General features: G+C 35.8%; 2 protein-coding genes across 2 annotated transcripts in view; both read right to left on the reverse strand.

Annotated features, from left to right (window-relative positions):
• Positions 1 to 4,996, reverse strand: part of LOC125821743 (uncharacterized) — a 37,923-nt gene extending 32,927 nt beyond the window's left edge. Inside the window, exons 1-4 of the mRNA XM_049501126.1 lie at positions 4,720 to 4,996; positions 4,298 to 4,336; positions 2,345 to 2,471; positions 1,640 to 1,701 (exon numbers count right to left, since the gene is read on the reverse strand). Of these exons, the coding sequence (XP_049357083.1) occupies positions 1,640 to 1,701; positions 2,345 to 2,471; positions 4,298 to 4,336; positions 4,720 to 4,980 (489 nt within the window). The 5' untranslated portion in view covers positions 4,981 to 4,996. The remainder of the gene's footprint in view (positions 1 to 1,639; positions 1,702 to 2,344; positions 2,472 to 4,297; positions 4,337 to 4,719) is intronic.
• Positions 4,997 to 9,041: 4,045 nt separating this feature from the next.
• On the reverse strand, positions 9,042 to 10,053 carry LOC125821728 (uncharacterized). The gene is made up of 2 exons (XM_049501109.1): positions 9,538 to 10,053; positions 9,042 to 9,470 (listed from the first exon to the last, which is right to left on the reverse strand). Exons 1-2 carry the CDS (start codon positions 10,051 to 10,053, stop codon positions 9,042 to 9,044), a joined length of 945 nt encoding a protein of 314 aa, XP_049357066.1.
• Between the last annotated feature and the right edge of the window lie 4,935 nt (positions 10,054 to 14,988).

A 14,988-nucleotide genomic window follows, 5' to 3' on the forward strand; every position in this document is an offset into this window, starting at 1 on the left:
GTCTCGCATCACTGAATTCACACTCTACATACTCTGTCTTGGTCGTGCTCAACCTGAACTATTTAGTCTCCAAAGTTTGTCTCCACACATCTAACTTAGCATTAACTCCATCGCGAGTCTCATCAATCAGTACTATGTCATCCGCAAACAACATACACCAAGGCACCTCATTTTGAATGTTTCGTGTCAATTCATCTATCACTAAGGCAAATAGAAACAGACTAATAGCTGATTCCGGGTGTAACCCATCTCCATAGGAAAGTGCTCTGAATCTCCTCCCACCATTCTTACCACGTTTTAGCTCCTCCAGACATGTCCTTTATTGCCCTAATGTAGGCCACTATACACCTCTTGCCTCCAGGCATGCCACAAGACTTCCCTCGGTATTTGTCATAGGCCTTCTAAAGGTCAATGAACACCATATGTAAGTTCCTCTTCCTTTCTCTATATTTCTCCATCACTCTCCTCACAAGAAGGATAGCTTCTATGGTTGATCACCCTGGCATGAACCCAAACTGATTCTGAGAAATGGACACACCCCTCCTTAACTTCATCTCCACCATTCTCTCCCGAACTTTCATAGTGTGACTTAACCACTTAATACCCATGTAGTTGTTGCAATTCTGGATATCACCCTTGTTCTTGAACAAAAGGACCATTTTGCTCCACCTACATTCCTCGGGCATCTTTGTCGTCTTAAAAATGACATTGAATAGGCTAGTCAACCACTCCAAACCTACTCTAACTGTGCTTTTCTAGAACTCCACCAGGATCTCTTCTGGTCTTATCGCTTTTCCCCTGCTCATCCTACTAATAGCACGCTTCACCTCCTCAACTTTAAAACGCCTAGAGTATCCGAAATCCCAATGTCTCTCAAAGTGCTCCAACTCAGCCAACACAAGTGAGATACCCACATTTTTTCACAAGATTATGGGACATCAAAAATTCAGTGTGGACATCACATAGTTTAGACTAATGAACCACTTCAAAATATTTAAAGCTCATACCACATATATAAGGAGCGCCCAAGAGTGTGATAAATAAAGTAGATTGAGAACCACAAGGTCTTATGTCAAAATCCACTAGGTGATTTCTTTCCATATGTCGTAGGATTTGTTTATTTTTGTTAGAGTGGGTTAGAGTCCCACATAGGTTGGGGAATGGACAGTGGTCTGCTTATATAGACTTGGCCAATCCTCCCTTCATTAATTAGCCTTTGGGATTGAGTTAGGCCCAAGTGTCTTATCTTTACAATTTTTTATTTAAATATGTTGTATAATGTCATTTTTCCCCTTCCTTGAAAGGGTAAGATACAGGTACTTGGTTCGCTGAACTTTGCTCTATTTCTTTACTCTCCATGAATTGTATCTTTCAGTGTGCTTTGGTCCTTCTTACAAAGATTGTCCTTGTATAAGCTATGATCCATTCAAGGAATGAGCTTCCCCAAAGTCAAATACCATGGACTACAAGGAAAACCTTGGTGGATAGAGTTACTCATTGCCTATGTTGGTGGAAGGTAGTATGTAGTGCACGTAATTAGTCAAACGCGCTCAAGCTGGCCCGGAGAACAAAATTACTAAAACAACATGTATGCGGAGATGAGGATTATCAAATTAGATCTAGGTAAGAGTATACTCACTTCAGCAGACAGATCAAGTTCGGTCATTGCCTCCCTAACCCTTCTGCAAAATGGGCATGCCTCTGTTGACAATTCCTATAAGAACCTGAGTTATTCCATGATGAAGTAACACATGCATTTAGGCATAGCATTACACGAGTTATATGTGGATACTACACCCCTTAACGAAAGCTCGTAATAGGTTTCATATTTAGATGTGTATGAAAGGTTAACTTTGTATTCTCCTACAATCAATTTAGAGTTTGCCTTTATCCACACTTTTAGGGATTTCCAAATTTAAAGTGTGCATATCTTGAGAAACGTGAGAATACTTCAAAAGCAGCTTATTAACAATATCAGCTAGTTTTTTCAAGTTGAACTGACTACGAAACAATGGTCTACCACTTCATTTTAGGTTAAAAAATATGTGAACTGTTAGATGACGAGCTGGGTATTTATTAAATTTAAGCATTGAAACAGTATCTTCAGCACTAATCATATGAGTATTAAAAGCTAAGAGTTAACGTTTCCTACTCTGTTTTTTCTAATGCGTGTACGAGAAAAACAATACTTTCAAGATTTTGAGATTTCAGTAATGTGATTAGTTCAGCATATCAAATCTCACAGATACGGGACCACTGGTAATATTTATATTAGTTAACATCCGGGATTATAAGCCAAGGGGGCAGATGATTTAAGCTTAGCCCACAACGGAGAGATGCTCACCGAATTCAAAGATCTGAAGGTGCATTGGAGGATTAACTTTAGTCCCATCTTTACTGCCTAATGTACCATATTGTACTCGTGAACCCCATGGGAGTCTTGCCAAGGTAGAAAGCGTAGATGTTGCTTCCTACAAGAAATAGGTACTCAAGGATTAAGTGAAGCATGAAAGGCTAAAACAAATTAAGCCATCAACTCATTTAGAAGGTTAACAATTACTATGCAAACATACCATCAACTCATTTAGAAGGTTAACAACTACTATGCAAACATACCTATAATTATGTCAGATAAACAACTGTAAGATGGGCACAATTGATGGTACAAAGTTCAAAAATTCTATCTAACCTGCGCCATGCTGTCTCAGAAAGACAGTATGAAAAACTGTCAATCAATTCTCTTTTCTTATTCGTCTTTTCCTGATTAATGAATCCAAGTGTTCAAGGGTTGTGCACATACATCAGCAAAGTCTATACTTCTCTAAGGAAAATCCTAGGTTTAACTTCTATTACAAGTAAGCTAATTGTTTGCTGATCAAGGGTCGTTAATAAAGTACCAATTGTCACTTCTGTTGTCTTATTTAATATCCAATACGTCATATATTGAAATAGGTGAAATTCATAAATATTCAAAGCTACCATGATCAAAGTTAACTACAAAGTAAATGAATTGATTTATAAACTTAAAAGTTGTTAATTGCTTCAAATCTCCTTGAGCCGAGGGTCTACTGGAAACAACATCTCTACCTCCCAAGGTAGGGAGGGGTAAGGTCTGCCTACACTCTACCCTCCCCAGACCCGACTTGTGGAATTACATTGGGTATGTTGTTGTTGTAATTTCTGCAAAATCCAGGATTATTTGGCCTGGGAGGTCAATAACTGGTGAAAAATTTAACTCCTCATCCTTAAGTCTTTGATTTTCATTACTGCATTTCATGATCTTTTTGTGCTTATTTATCATCCTTCATTCTTGGTTCCCTTCACATGATTCATGCAGCTCTCATGTTTACATTTCTTTAAATCGTATTTTGTAGAAAATGGCATTAATGTCTTTTTTCAGTTAAATTCGACTTCTTTCAAACATAATTATCTAAAGATCCAACACAAAAGTTTTCCAAAAATTGTAGAATCTCCATACTATTAATGTAGCTCAAATTTATGAAAAGCAGGAAGGAAATAAAAAGAGAAGTACAAGCAAATTGTGAACTGCATATCTACTAGATTAGCAGGTAATCCTGAGAAGTAACATGCTAAGGACAAGATAACTTCATGGATACAAACTTGCAGCTTAATTACAAATCCAACTACTAAACAGTAGTCTATACAGAGATTCTTAAACATTTGCGGATGTATATGTTACTATCCCCTTTTCTTTTTGCCAGAAATACCCACAAATAGAACATCAATCCAAGATTAGCTCCATTATATTTCTTTTTTCCATTCCATTTGTCTTTCAACCTCAAATTCTTTTTCCTGTTCAAATAACTTCTCAATAAATACTGATTGCATTACCAGTAGACAATAACATCTATAGAAGAGTTAGAGTGCACAAATAACAGCGCTTAACTACAAAGATGGTCATTCAACTTTCACTTCTTTGTAACGAAAAAGTCACTCAACTTTATGTCAGCAACACAGTAATCAGTAATCTATTTTTTAAAACAAAAAAGCTACTCAGTTATGTCTAAGCATCATACCTCATTAAAATATTTTAGTGACTTGTGGTTACAAAGAACAGATGCTGTAGGTTCAATGATCTAGTGATCTTATGTGATATTTAGGCAAAGTTGAGTGACTTTCTATGATATTTGTTAGACAAAGTGGAATAATTTTTTCATTACAAAAAGTAATATAATGACTTAAGGTCCAATCAAATAAAAGTTGAGTGACTATATATATAGTTAGTTGCAGAACTTAAAATGGAAAACAAATCGAAGAACTTATAATGTGTTGGTACCTCCAATAAATAGTTTCTTTTGCTTGAGGGGTCTCCTCCCTGCATGATGACCGATTATATTATTAAACATAAGAATGTCAAATAAATTTTTCATGAAGAATGCAGCAAAGAAACCGATAAGCATTGATAAATAGAATCAGCAGCATAATGCACGACCTTGAACTAGACACATCCCCAGGAAGCAGTTGGTGTTATAAATGTTAAATTGAAGATTTGTTAGATAAATCCAGATTAAACTGCAGCTTCCAACTTACCAAAGAGAAACCAGTATTTTCCAACCATTAAATATCACTCGTTACTCTCATAACTCAACCCGCTCACCCATGAACAGGTTTAAGTTTTTGTCCTCGAAAACTCAAAGAAGACCCTAACTCAATAAGGAGAAAAAAATGAAATCAATATTTGATAAAGAACAAACTCACTGAAAAGAGTTTAAGCAAGGGGCAAAGTAAAGACAAGAAACTGGTAGATGGGCCATTTGCAATCTCAGAAGAACCCTCGTTTTCCATTTCTTGGTCAGAAGATTTCAATGCTGGCAATATGCGGGAACCTAACTTCACATTTCTTGAGATTATTACATGTTTTTGACATTTGAAGCTGAGAGTTGGAAATGGGATTGCAAATTTCGACGAATCGGTGAATTGCATTTGCAGAGCTGAGGCTGAGAATGTAAAGGATGACATTGACAACTATTTGGTGATTAATTAGAGCCGTAGCTACAATTTACATATTTCTGTGCTCTTTTAAAGGACTAGAGCGGCTAGCCTTTGAAGTATTATACAACTACTTGTATACCAACCACAAATGTACAAGCCAAATCGTAAAGTCAAATCAAATCAAATCGAATAATTAAATTAAATTGAAAAAAAAATATTTGTGGTTTAATTTGGTATTAAAAGAAAAAAAAATCAAACTGAACTCAAATCAAACCGACATTATATATATATAACATGTGCTTAGCATGGGCCCAATCTTCAGCATTTTCAAGTGGTATATACTTTGCATAGTAACTCGTAAGACTATTATATACTTTCTCTGGTGTAATTTTCCTTTCATGTTTTTGGATCAAAAGTTATAAAAGTATAACTATTTCATGTACCCAACTACAATATAATTTTATCATTTCTATTTTATTGGAGATGAGGTAAATTGTTAACTATTTAATGTAAAAATTGTCATCCATCATATCAAAAGATAATTTGTGTTAGATAAATGATAAACTTATCAAAACAGTAGTTAGTATTTATTTATTTTTAATTTAAAGTGTGGGGCAAGCCCATTTATTAAAAAATAAGAACAAATAATCTGATGGCTTTGGTTCAATAGTGACCCAAGCCCAAATACATAATACCCCACATCTTGTATTGACAAAGTATACTGAAAATGGAATGTCTTCTCCTTCAGTGCTAGTCCCAGCTGATCCGTTTCCTCTCCGACCGGCATCAGGCTTCTCCAATGGTTTTTCTTCGATGAAAGGGCAATAAAAAAAGTTATGAGCTTGGGCGGTATCCTGGGCATTCAAAAATTCTCATGAATGCCATGAATCCAACCCTATGAAGACTTCTTCAGCTCATATCCTTCTTCCGACATATCCAATCAAGGTAATCTCCAAAACTGAAGCACACCTTTGACTCGATCAATTTTGAGAGATGTAACTGATAAACCCCCAATTTGTGCAGGTTGAGCTCCGAAGAGCTGATACCACTACCTCAAATTTCAAGTATACCAGGTAACCTCTCCGTTTTGATCTTTAAAACGAATATTTGACTTACATTTTTCTGTAGCTATGAGTTGCAGCAATTATATTCAAGCATGTTTTTGTATGAACTAGTCATTTGTTCTCATACACTCTTCTATGCTTCATTGATTGTTGAAGTTTCTGTTTTGGCATTTTCTGATTCTGATATTAGGAATACCCTGCTTATCTATATGTAACAATTTTCCTGCTTGTGCTGGTAGTTCTGTGTTATATAAGAACTGGATCCTTGTTGTTCCTGCAAAACTAAAAACATGATTAGTTAAACAATCTGCTACACAGTTCCCCTCTCTAAAGATATGAATCACCACATCCTTATCCTTCAACATCTTCTTGATGCACCTTATGTCCGCTGATATGCTCCATGGTATTTCCCATATTTCATCAATGATTTTCTTTAGAATAAGAGAGTTTGTCTCCGTGATTAGAGACATGAGGTTATTATTAACACAATACTGCAATCCTTCTTTGAAGGCTCACACCTCTGCTTCTAAAATACTGCATAACTCCACACTTTCTATCTCTGCATAGACCAATTCTCCATTGCTATTTCTCACACTAAATGTCTTTGAACTGAGGTGTAGTTAATCTCTGCAAGATCCATCAGTATTGCATTTAAAATGACCTTCAGGAGGACAAATCATTTCACTACTTTACAAAATAGGATAGGAATGTAATCTTCCAAGAATTTGACAATTAGGGGCCATTGAGTAGGCATGTTGGATAGCCAAGGATATCTAGTTGTGGCCATTAGGTAGATATTCCTGTTGACCTTTCTTACCATAGCATGTCTAGACATATTTCCCCATGCTTGATTCTATTCCTTCTTTTCCAAATATGTCATATAATGAATATAGGAACTGGTCTAAACAATGGTTTTAGCTTGGGGCTGAATTCTCCCCCCCTCCCCCCACCATTGATAGATAGTCTGCTTCATTTTAATGAAAGGTCCTTGAATTCCAGCAGCTCCTGAAAATGTTTCCCATAAATACTTTGAATCTGGACAGGACACAAATAGGTGATCAAATGTTTTCGGTGTAGAGTTATTACAACATACTCAATTAAATGTGTCTGTTATGTTAAACCTAACTAGAACCTCACCAATGGGGATTCTCTGAAACCACATTCTCCAAAGTAAGAAAGAAACTCTGAAAGGAATGCCCTTTTCCCAAATAAACATGATGTCTTGTTGAATTTCCTTCCTCTGTCTCATTAGATCCCAAGCACTTTTCACTGTAAACTTTCCTTTGTTATTTGGCATCCACCAATGTTGATCTCTTTCTTCAGTTATTTGACCCATACCCAGTACCTTTTTCACCTGCTCACATATCTCTTCATTGAAGAACTCTTTTAACAAATCTTGATTCCACCCATTAGTATCCATTACACAACTTACATCAACAAATTCATGATTTATGGTATGTGAAATAGGCATCAGGAAGTGTAGAGCCCCTGATTGAGTCCAATTGTCATGCCAAAGACTGGCCTGACCAGCTCTAGCTTCCTACCATATTTCTTGATCTATGTATTCTCTAGCCTGAAGCATTAACTTCCAAACTTGAGATCCTCTTTTCCATTCTACTGTCTGTGGACCATGCCTTTTACAATACTTATTCCACATGTAATTTGACCACAAGGTATTTTTGGTCCTGAAATTCCACCAAAGTTTAGCAAATAAAGCTTTTGAGACATCTATCAATAACCTAAAACCAAGACCTCCTTCCTCCTTAGGAACGCACATGTCATTCCAAGTAATCCAGTGTTTTGCCCTCCCATCTTCTTTAAAATTCCATAGAAATTTAGAAAACATTCTATGAATATCATTTATGATACTTTTAGGAGGGACAATAACTGACAGGAGGTATATGGGCATGCTCTGCAAAACATGGTTAATGAGAATTGCCTTACCCCTAAAGGACAATAACTTTCCTTTCCAAATATGAAGCTTACTTTGCATCTTCTTGATCAGTTCTGTAAAGTCAGATTTCCTTTTCTTGGCATGTCCAATTGGGCATCCAAGATACATCAAAGGAAATTTGCCTTATTCAGAACATGTAAAATACGCTATTTTCCTTGTTGATTTTCTGGCCAAATTGCTTTTCATATTCCTGCAATACATTCATTATCAAGGTTAAAGATTTCTTTTCTGCTACTGCAAATATAATAGTATCATTTGCATATGCCAGATGATTTAACCTGTCACTCCACTTAGGCATTCCAAAGTATTTAAAATCATTGTGATCAAATAAATTATTTAAAGCTTTAGATAAAACCTCTACAGTTAAAATAAATAAAATAGGAGATAGAGGATCCCCTTGTTTTACTCTCTTGTAGAGTGGAAGAAACCCTTAGCTTGCCCATTGATGAGAATAGAATATCAGTTATTTGCCAGAAATCTCCATATCATATCTAAAACAACATCATCAAAAACCATTTGAGCCAATACACTTGTTAGGAACCTCCAATTAACCCTGTCATGTGCCTTGGCCATATCCAGTTTGATCACAACATTATCTAGCTTCCCCCTTTTTCTAATATTTGAAACAATTTCTTGGGCCAACAAAACATTTTAAGCAATATTTCTTCCTTTCACAAAACCTAATTGATTTAGTGAGATTAGTCTGGGAAGAAGACCCTCCAATCTATCATGAATAACTCTGGATATGATTTTATTAATGAAATTACTTAAGCTAATAGGTCTTGAGTCTGAAAAAGTTTGAATAAACTCTTTTTTAGGTAGTAAGACCAGATTAGTATGAGTAATCGATTTAGGTAGAGTCTGGCCCTTAAAAAAAGAATGAACAATCCCAACAACATCTAGACCTACTATTGACCAACACTTCTGGAAGAAATGACATGTAAAGCCATCAGGTCCACATGCACTATCTCTATTTAGTCTGAACACCACTGCTTTAATTTCCTCTTCTTCAGGTATGCCTTTAATCAAAGCATTTTCTTTTCTATTGATAGTTGGCTTAATAAGATGGATTAAATTAAGATCCTCTCTACAATCACTCCAATAAACTGATGCTGGAAAAAATTTACTGCCTCTACTAAAACCTCCTCCTCCCCTTCTGCCCAAGTGCCATATGATCTTAGCACTCTCTGCAGAGCTAGTCTTTTCCTTCTTCCCTTTACCAGTCTATGAAAGAATTTAGTGTTCTTGTCCTCCTCATTATACCATTGAATACTTGCCTTCTGTCTCCAAAACTCTTCTTCATAGTACAAATATAGGTTGTATTCTTCCTGAGCCTGTCGGAGAACCCTATTATTCAGAGATGTAAGATGTTCTTCAAATAAATGTTCTTTCACTTTAACAATTTCTTCTCTGATCAACAATTGCTTAAAAATGTCCTCATACTTAGCTTTACTCCACCTAGTTAAAGCTAATTTGGTCTTCTTTAGTCTCAATTTCCACTGCACAAATATGTCATCTGAAAATTCAGATTCCAGTTTTGTTTCACCACCTCTAGAAAGTCATCACTTGGAGATTTGCATGGTCTGATCCTGTTCGAGCTAGATGTTGAATCTCCAAGTGACCAAACAAATCTTGTAAGGCCTGGTTAATTACCACCATATCCAGCCTTTTGAATATACATTCTCCATCTGATTTACCTTTCCACCAAGTAAAAGGATTACCTATGAAATGAAGATCAAATAATTCACAGGAATTAATAGACAATGCAAAATCTTCATATTCTTGTGGATACACAAGAAGTCCACTAATTTTCTCATCTTCCTCCATAATAACATTGAAGTCGCCTCCAACCATCCAAGGCAATGAAAAGTCGAGCCCAATAGTGTACAAATCCTCCCATAAGCATAATCTTTCCAAAGCTGTGCATTTAGCATATACCATGGTGACCATGAACTGATACCCATTATCTAGAGTTAACTGCAATGTCAATTGTTGCTTTGTGTCTGAGATAACACCTACACTAGTACCTTCTTTAATAAACACCCAAATTTGCCCATTAGTGTTGTAGTTGATATATCGCATACCCAACCTTATTTTGTAGCATTGTAGTTGTCTAGTGTCTTGAAATGGTTCCATCAATGTAATAAGAATAAACTTATGGTCTCTGTTTAACATTTGAACTCTATGAAAAGCGAGTTCTCACAGACCTAATATTCCAAAATAATGCTTTGTGTATCATTTAACAATATTTTTCCCCACCCTCTTAACTTGTATCCTTGTTGGCTTTAAGTCAGATTCCTTCTTGCTTTTTATCTTTCTCCCTTTAGTTAACACATGAGGAGAGATTCCAGCTTCCTTGCATATTAGGGATTCTAATTGGCCACTATCATCTTCATCACTATCTTCCACTCCTGATTCCAGTACCTTTTCTTTGTGTACAACTCCTAGTGTGCTATCAAAATTATCATCTTGTAGTACTTGATGTGACACTATAGAATGAAGAGTCTCGATAAGGGTTGATTTTTTAGGCCCAACTTGTGCTAAACTTTTTTGACAGTTTACATATGTAACAATAATACCATTTTCTATTTGCAGTATCTGTTTAGGTTCTGATATGTTCCCCTCCCATGAAGCCACAGCTAGAGGCTCTGGATAACTTACATGAGGCATGTCTGAGTCATGTTGTTGGTGCATAACCATCTCCATGCCATGATATCCTCTTCAACTTCATTGGTACTGCTCTCTCTTCCCTTTCATTGTCTGCATTACTAATAGCTTGTTCATGGACAAGTACCATCCTACCCTTGTTGCTTGCAGCTTCTTCAGTGGACAAACCTTGATCATTCATCTCATCTGTAATGTTGATGCTGCTCAAAACTTTGGTTGGTGCTGATGTACTACTGATGCTGCTATGTTGTAGCGTTGTTTGCATTTGTTGCTTACCAAAAGATTTTGTTATCCAGTCCTTAGTGGACTCTAGTTGCTTGTCTTTTGATATTCTTGAAATCCCCTAGGGCTGTACTTTCTCTCCCTCCTTATTATGTGCTTGCTCATGTGTATCAGTCCTCTCATATTGAGTATGATGCTCCCTTTCATTATCTTCCTACCCTAAAGCGGCAAATGTGTTTCCCGTAGCTGCCCTTTTAACAGGGGTATAAGCTTTTTCATTAATGCTAGCACCATTTTCCTTCACAAACATTCTACTGGTCGGATGCCAATATCTCTTAGTAATCCTTTTCATCAAATGTTGATAGTTCTCCATTTCCTTTTTTGCTTTATTATTCTGTTGTTCCCCGTAGTCCCCTTGTTTACTGTCCAATCCATTTTCTTGAATGTCATCTCTTGTAAATGATCTATGTAGTTCGGGGTGTAGATTTCTACATTCATCTTGTGCATGGCCTTGAACCTTACAGTGCAAGCAATATTTGGGCAGCAAGTCATAATGTATCTTGACTCGTTCTATTCTTGATTCCTTAGTGTCTTCGTTCACTATTTTCATCTCTACAAACTTCGGAAAAACAACTAACAAATCAACCTGAACCTTTACTCTAGCACAACTTGGTCTAGTTTTGTTTATTGTTGCCATGTCTAGATGTAGAGGGTTCCCAATTGCAGTCATCAAAGAGAATATAGATTCCCTTACAAAGAAGGTTATCCCTAATATCTTGTCTATTTTGACAAATCAATAAAGAACAAATTTTATTTACCTATTATACCCTCAATTAATTACTTTGAAAAATACAGAACTTCTTGACACTCTTAAATTTTAATTCAACCACTTCATAATTAATAGAGGTAAAATGGTAACTCACTATATCAATAATAGTTTTCTTAATATGTGTATCAATTCAAAAGTGGACAAGTTATTAGGCACAGAAGAGTACCAAGAAAGTGCATTGAAAGAAGCAAATATATGTCACGATCCAAAAATGGACGTGATGCACTCGTCTTATGTCACCAAGGCAAGTCAGCCTAATACCTAATTAATATGGTGAATGTGGAAGTAAAACAAGAAAAATAGACTAACACCATCTACTAATGCGGAAATCATAATCAACTCAAAATAAAACCCCAAAACCTGGTAGTCACGTATACAAGCCTCTAATGTATTATAACAAAATTGAAAGAAAATACAAGTCTCAAATGACCTTGTTTCTAGAATAGAATAAAATCATAAATAAGTGAAATAAGGTCCGCTGAGATGACAAACAACTACCTCACAAATCTCCACATGAAGCGTGAGAAAAAGAAGAGAATAGAAAGTATCACAAAGATCCAGGATTGTAACATACAAAAAATTGGAAGCAAGGAGTGAGTACCAATCACACGGTACTCAGCAAGTAAACTTCTAAACACAAGCTAAGGGAATAGAAAACGGGTACTCCTTACACCACATTCGAACCTCCACAACGACAACCTGCATAAAACTAGCCCAACGTTAAAGTTCACAGTTTACATAGCACACAACTCAACAACACCACTCTAACAATTAGATATCCTCAACAACAAACTCAATATTCATCAATCACAAGTTCCACAGAAAGGCACTCACAAGATCAGCAACACACAAGATCAAGTTCACCAATGATAAAGATGTATAATGCAATGAAATGCAATGTCAAGTATAATGATGCATGTCTGACCTAATGATACACACTTGTTGTCTCACAGTCCGGGACCAATGGGGGACATATATGTCCATGTATCCATCGCGGCGTGCGACACGATCCTTGATAATAGTATATGTTGCGGTGTGCGACACGTCCCTCGATAATAGTATCCATCGCGGCGTGCGACAGGTCCCTCGATAATAGTATCCATCGCGGCGCGTGAAACGTCCCTCGAAATGGTATATCCTCTTTAGTTTCTTATTCTTTCTCAATTCACATAACACTTGTCACAACCATGTCTCAGAACAATGCAAATGACATGTTCACACAAATAATGAGGAGATGACCATTTTCATAACATCGCACAATTCACAACAACACAATCGTGATACAACATGAACAATTAATTAATAAGCCTTTCAAACCATTCTCAACACATCACACACCAACCATTAATCACAATGCATTTTATTACCCATTTTTCAACATTAGAATTATTCAATATGGACAAGTCAACCCATTACCAAGTCTTATTACTTTTCAACACATACCACAAGGAAATACACGATTTTATACACTTAACAAGGGTTTAGAAATCCACTTGCCTTAAATAATCGAACAATCACTCTGGGACTTGAGTCTTCCGTTTTCGTCGTGCTTCCAAATCAATGCAATCTATTAAAATAAATAATCACAATAAGATTTTGAAACTAACCACACTCATATTGATTTATGCTTAGTCTTGACCCAAAAACTCACCAAACACTATAGTCAAGTTCCTAAATTTCAAGCCTATGGTAAGTATGAATTTCTCCTTACAATACAATCCTACTAGTTTTCATATAATATAACACGTCTAATATTTAATTACAATACTAATATTATCAAAACTTGAATCATAATATAATAACTATGAGGAGGTTCCAAAATTCAAGCCAATTACGTGAATTGGCTCCTAAACCACGGGGACCTTTGTTAAATCCATAGACATTCTTTATGCAGAATTTCATATGTAAGTAATAATACCACACCTTTCCAATAATTGGGCCAATCATTAGCATTACTAACTCTTCATAATTAACGTGAACAAAAAAACTGTACTAATAACAAGTAATAATCATAATGTGGCTCAAGCAATTTATGAATTATATAATATAAATTGCTGGCATTTTCATTCCTAACCCACACAAAATAACGTAATGTTGGTTTATTTCATACATGATCATCGATATGGTGAACAAAATAAGATAAAATTAGAGTTTACCTGGAAGTTTTTGTTTTCCCCAGTAGTGTGCAAAACAATAGGTTTGGTCAGGTCTCTTTATCTCTTTTAGTAATAATAATAATGAATTAACAGAGTTAAATCTCAGTTAACCTATTTTATAATATATGGGCCAAGTGGTATAGGGTATTAATAAATTATAAAATTAGCCCATTAACCACCAATTAAGTAATTCTCTAATATTATCTATCAATTAAATTATCATAGTTATCGAATAGTTCAAAAAATTCAAAATCATTTCCCCAACTGATCAAAAGTGACTCGGGACAACTATCGAGAGAGGTAAAAATGGAAATTTTATAAAAAATTATAAAAATGACCTTCCGGGTCATTATATTATCCACCACTAAATATTATGTTCGTCCTCGAACATAAAGAAGAAGAAGAAGAAGAAGAAGAAGTATCAACCGACGTTACTAAAAGCTTGAGTTACGACCTACCAGTCGATGTTCATTTTTCCAAGTGAGCTCCTCCTTAAGACCATTCCATCAAGATCAACTACTAATAACTGAACTTTCGAATCAAACTTTGGCAGACCTACAAATCAGGAGTCATTACCAAACCACAGACTAACACATGAATCCATTTTGAACCGAAACCCTCTGAACTAAAACACAACCATCAAGACAAATATTTCCTCACATAGCCACGATAAAATTTGAAATCAATATCGGCTACAACCAGAAGTGAATCTGAACCAATTACTACACACTCGTAATTCATAAACCACATAGACCTTATCACGATTTCATCCTTATAACACAATCTTTCCACGAAATTAAGTTATAAAAATATGATCTTTAGACATCAGATACTCATCAAAGGAGGATCAACTTATCTAACCCAAAACAAAATGGCCAAGCAACCACCCAATGAGCGATACACCCAACTATACAGAACCTCTAACAACACTGTCAAAATGCTATATCAGTAGCAATGATTGTAGAAAATATTTACGAACAGCAGAACTAGACCCAATGCACCCCACATTCAATCACACATAGCCTGAACGTGACCTCAATAATGACATGAATATTAAGATTGTCGTATAGTTCTAACTATTCATAGTAGCTCTTCTATAAGTTCTCATAAGCAAAGTTGTGTGTGTACAATCACTAGTATACT

This window comes from Solanum verrucosum, unplaced genomic scaffold (assembly GCF_900185275.1).
Source record: "Solanum verrucosum unplaced genomic scaffold, falcon-dt-bn FXZP01000210.1, whole genome shotgun sequence".
In the NCBI taxonomy this organism is placed as follows: domain Eukaryota; kingdom Viridiplantae; phylum Streptophyta; class Magnoliopsida; order Solanales; family Solanaceae; genus Solanum; species Solanum verrucosum.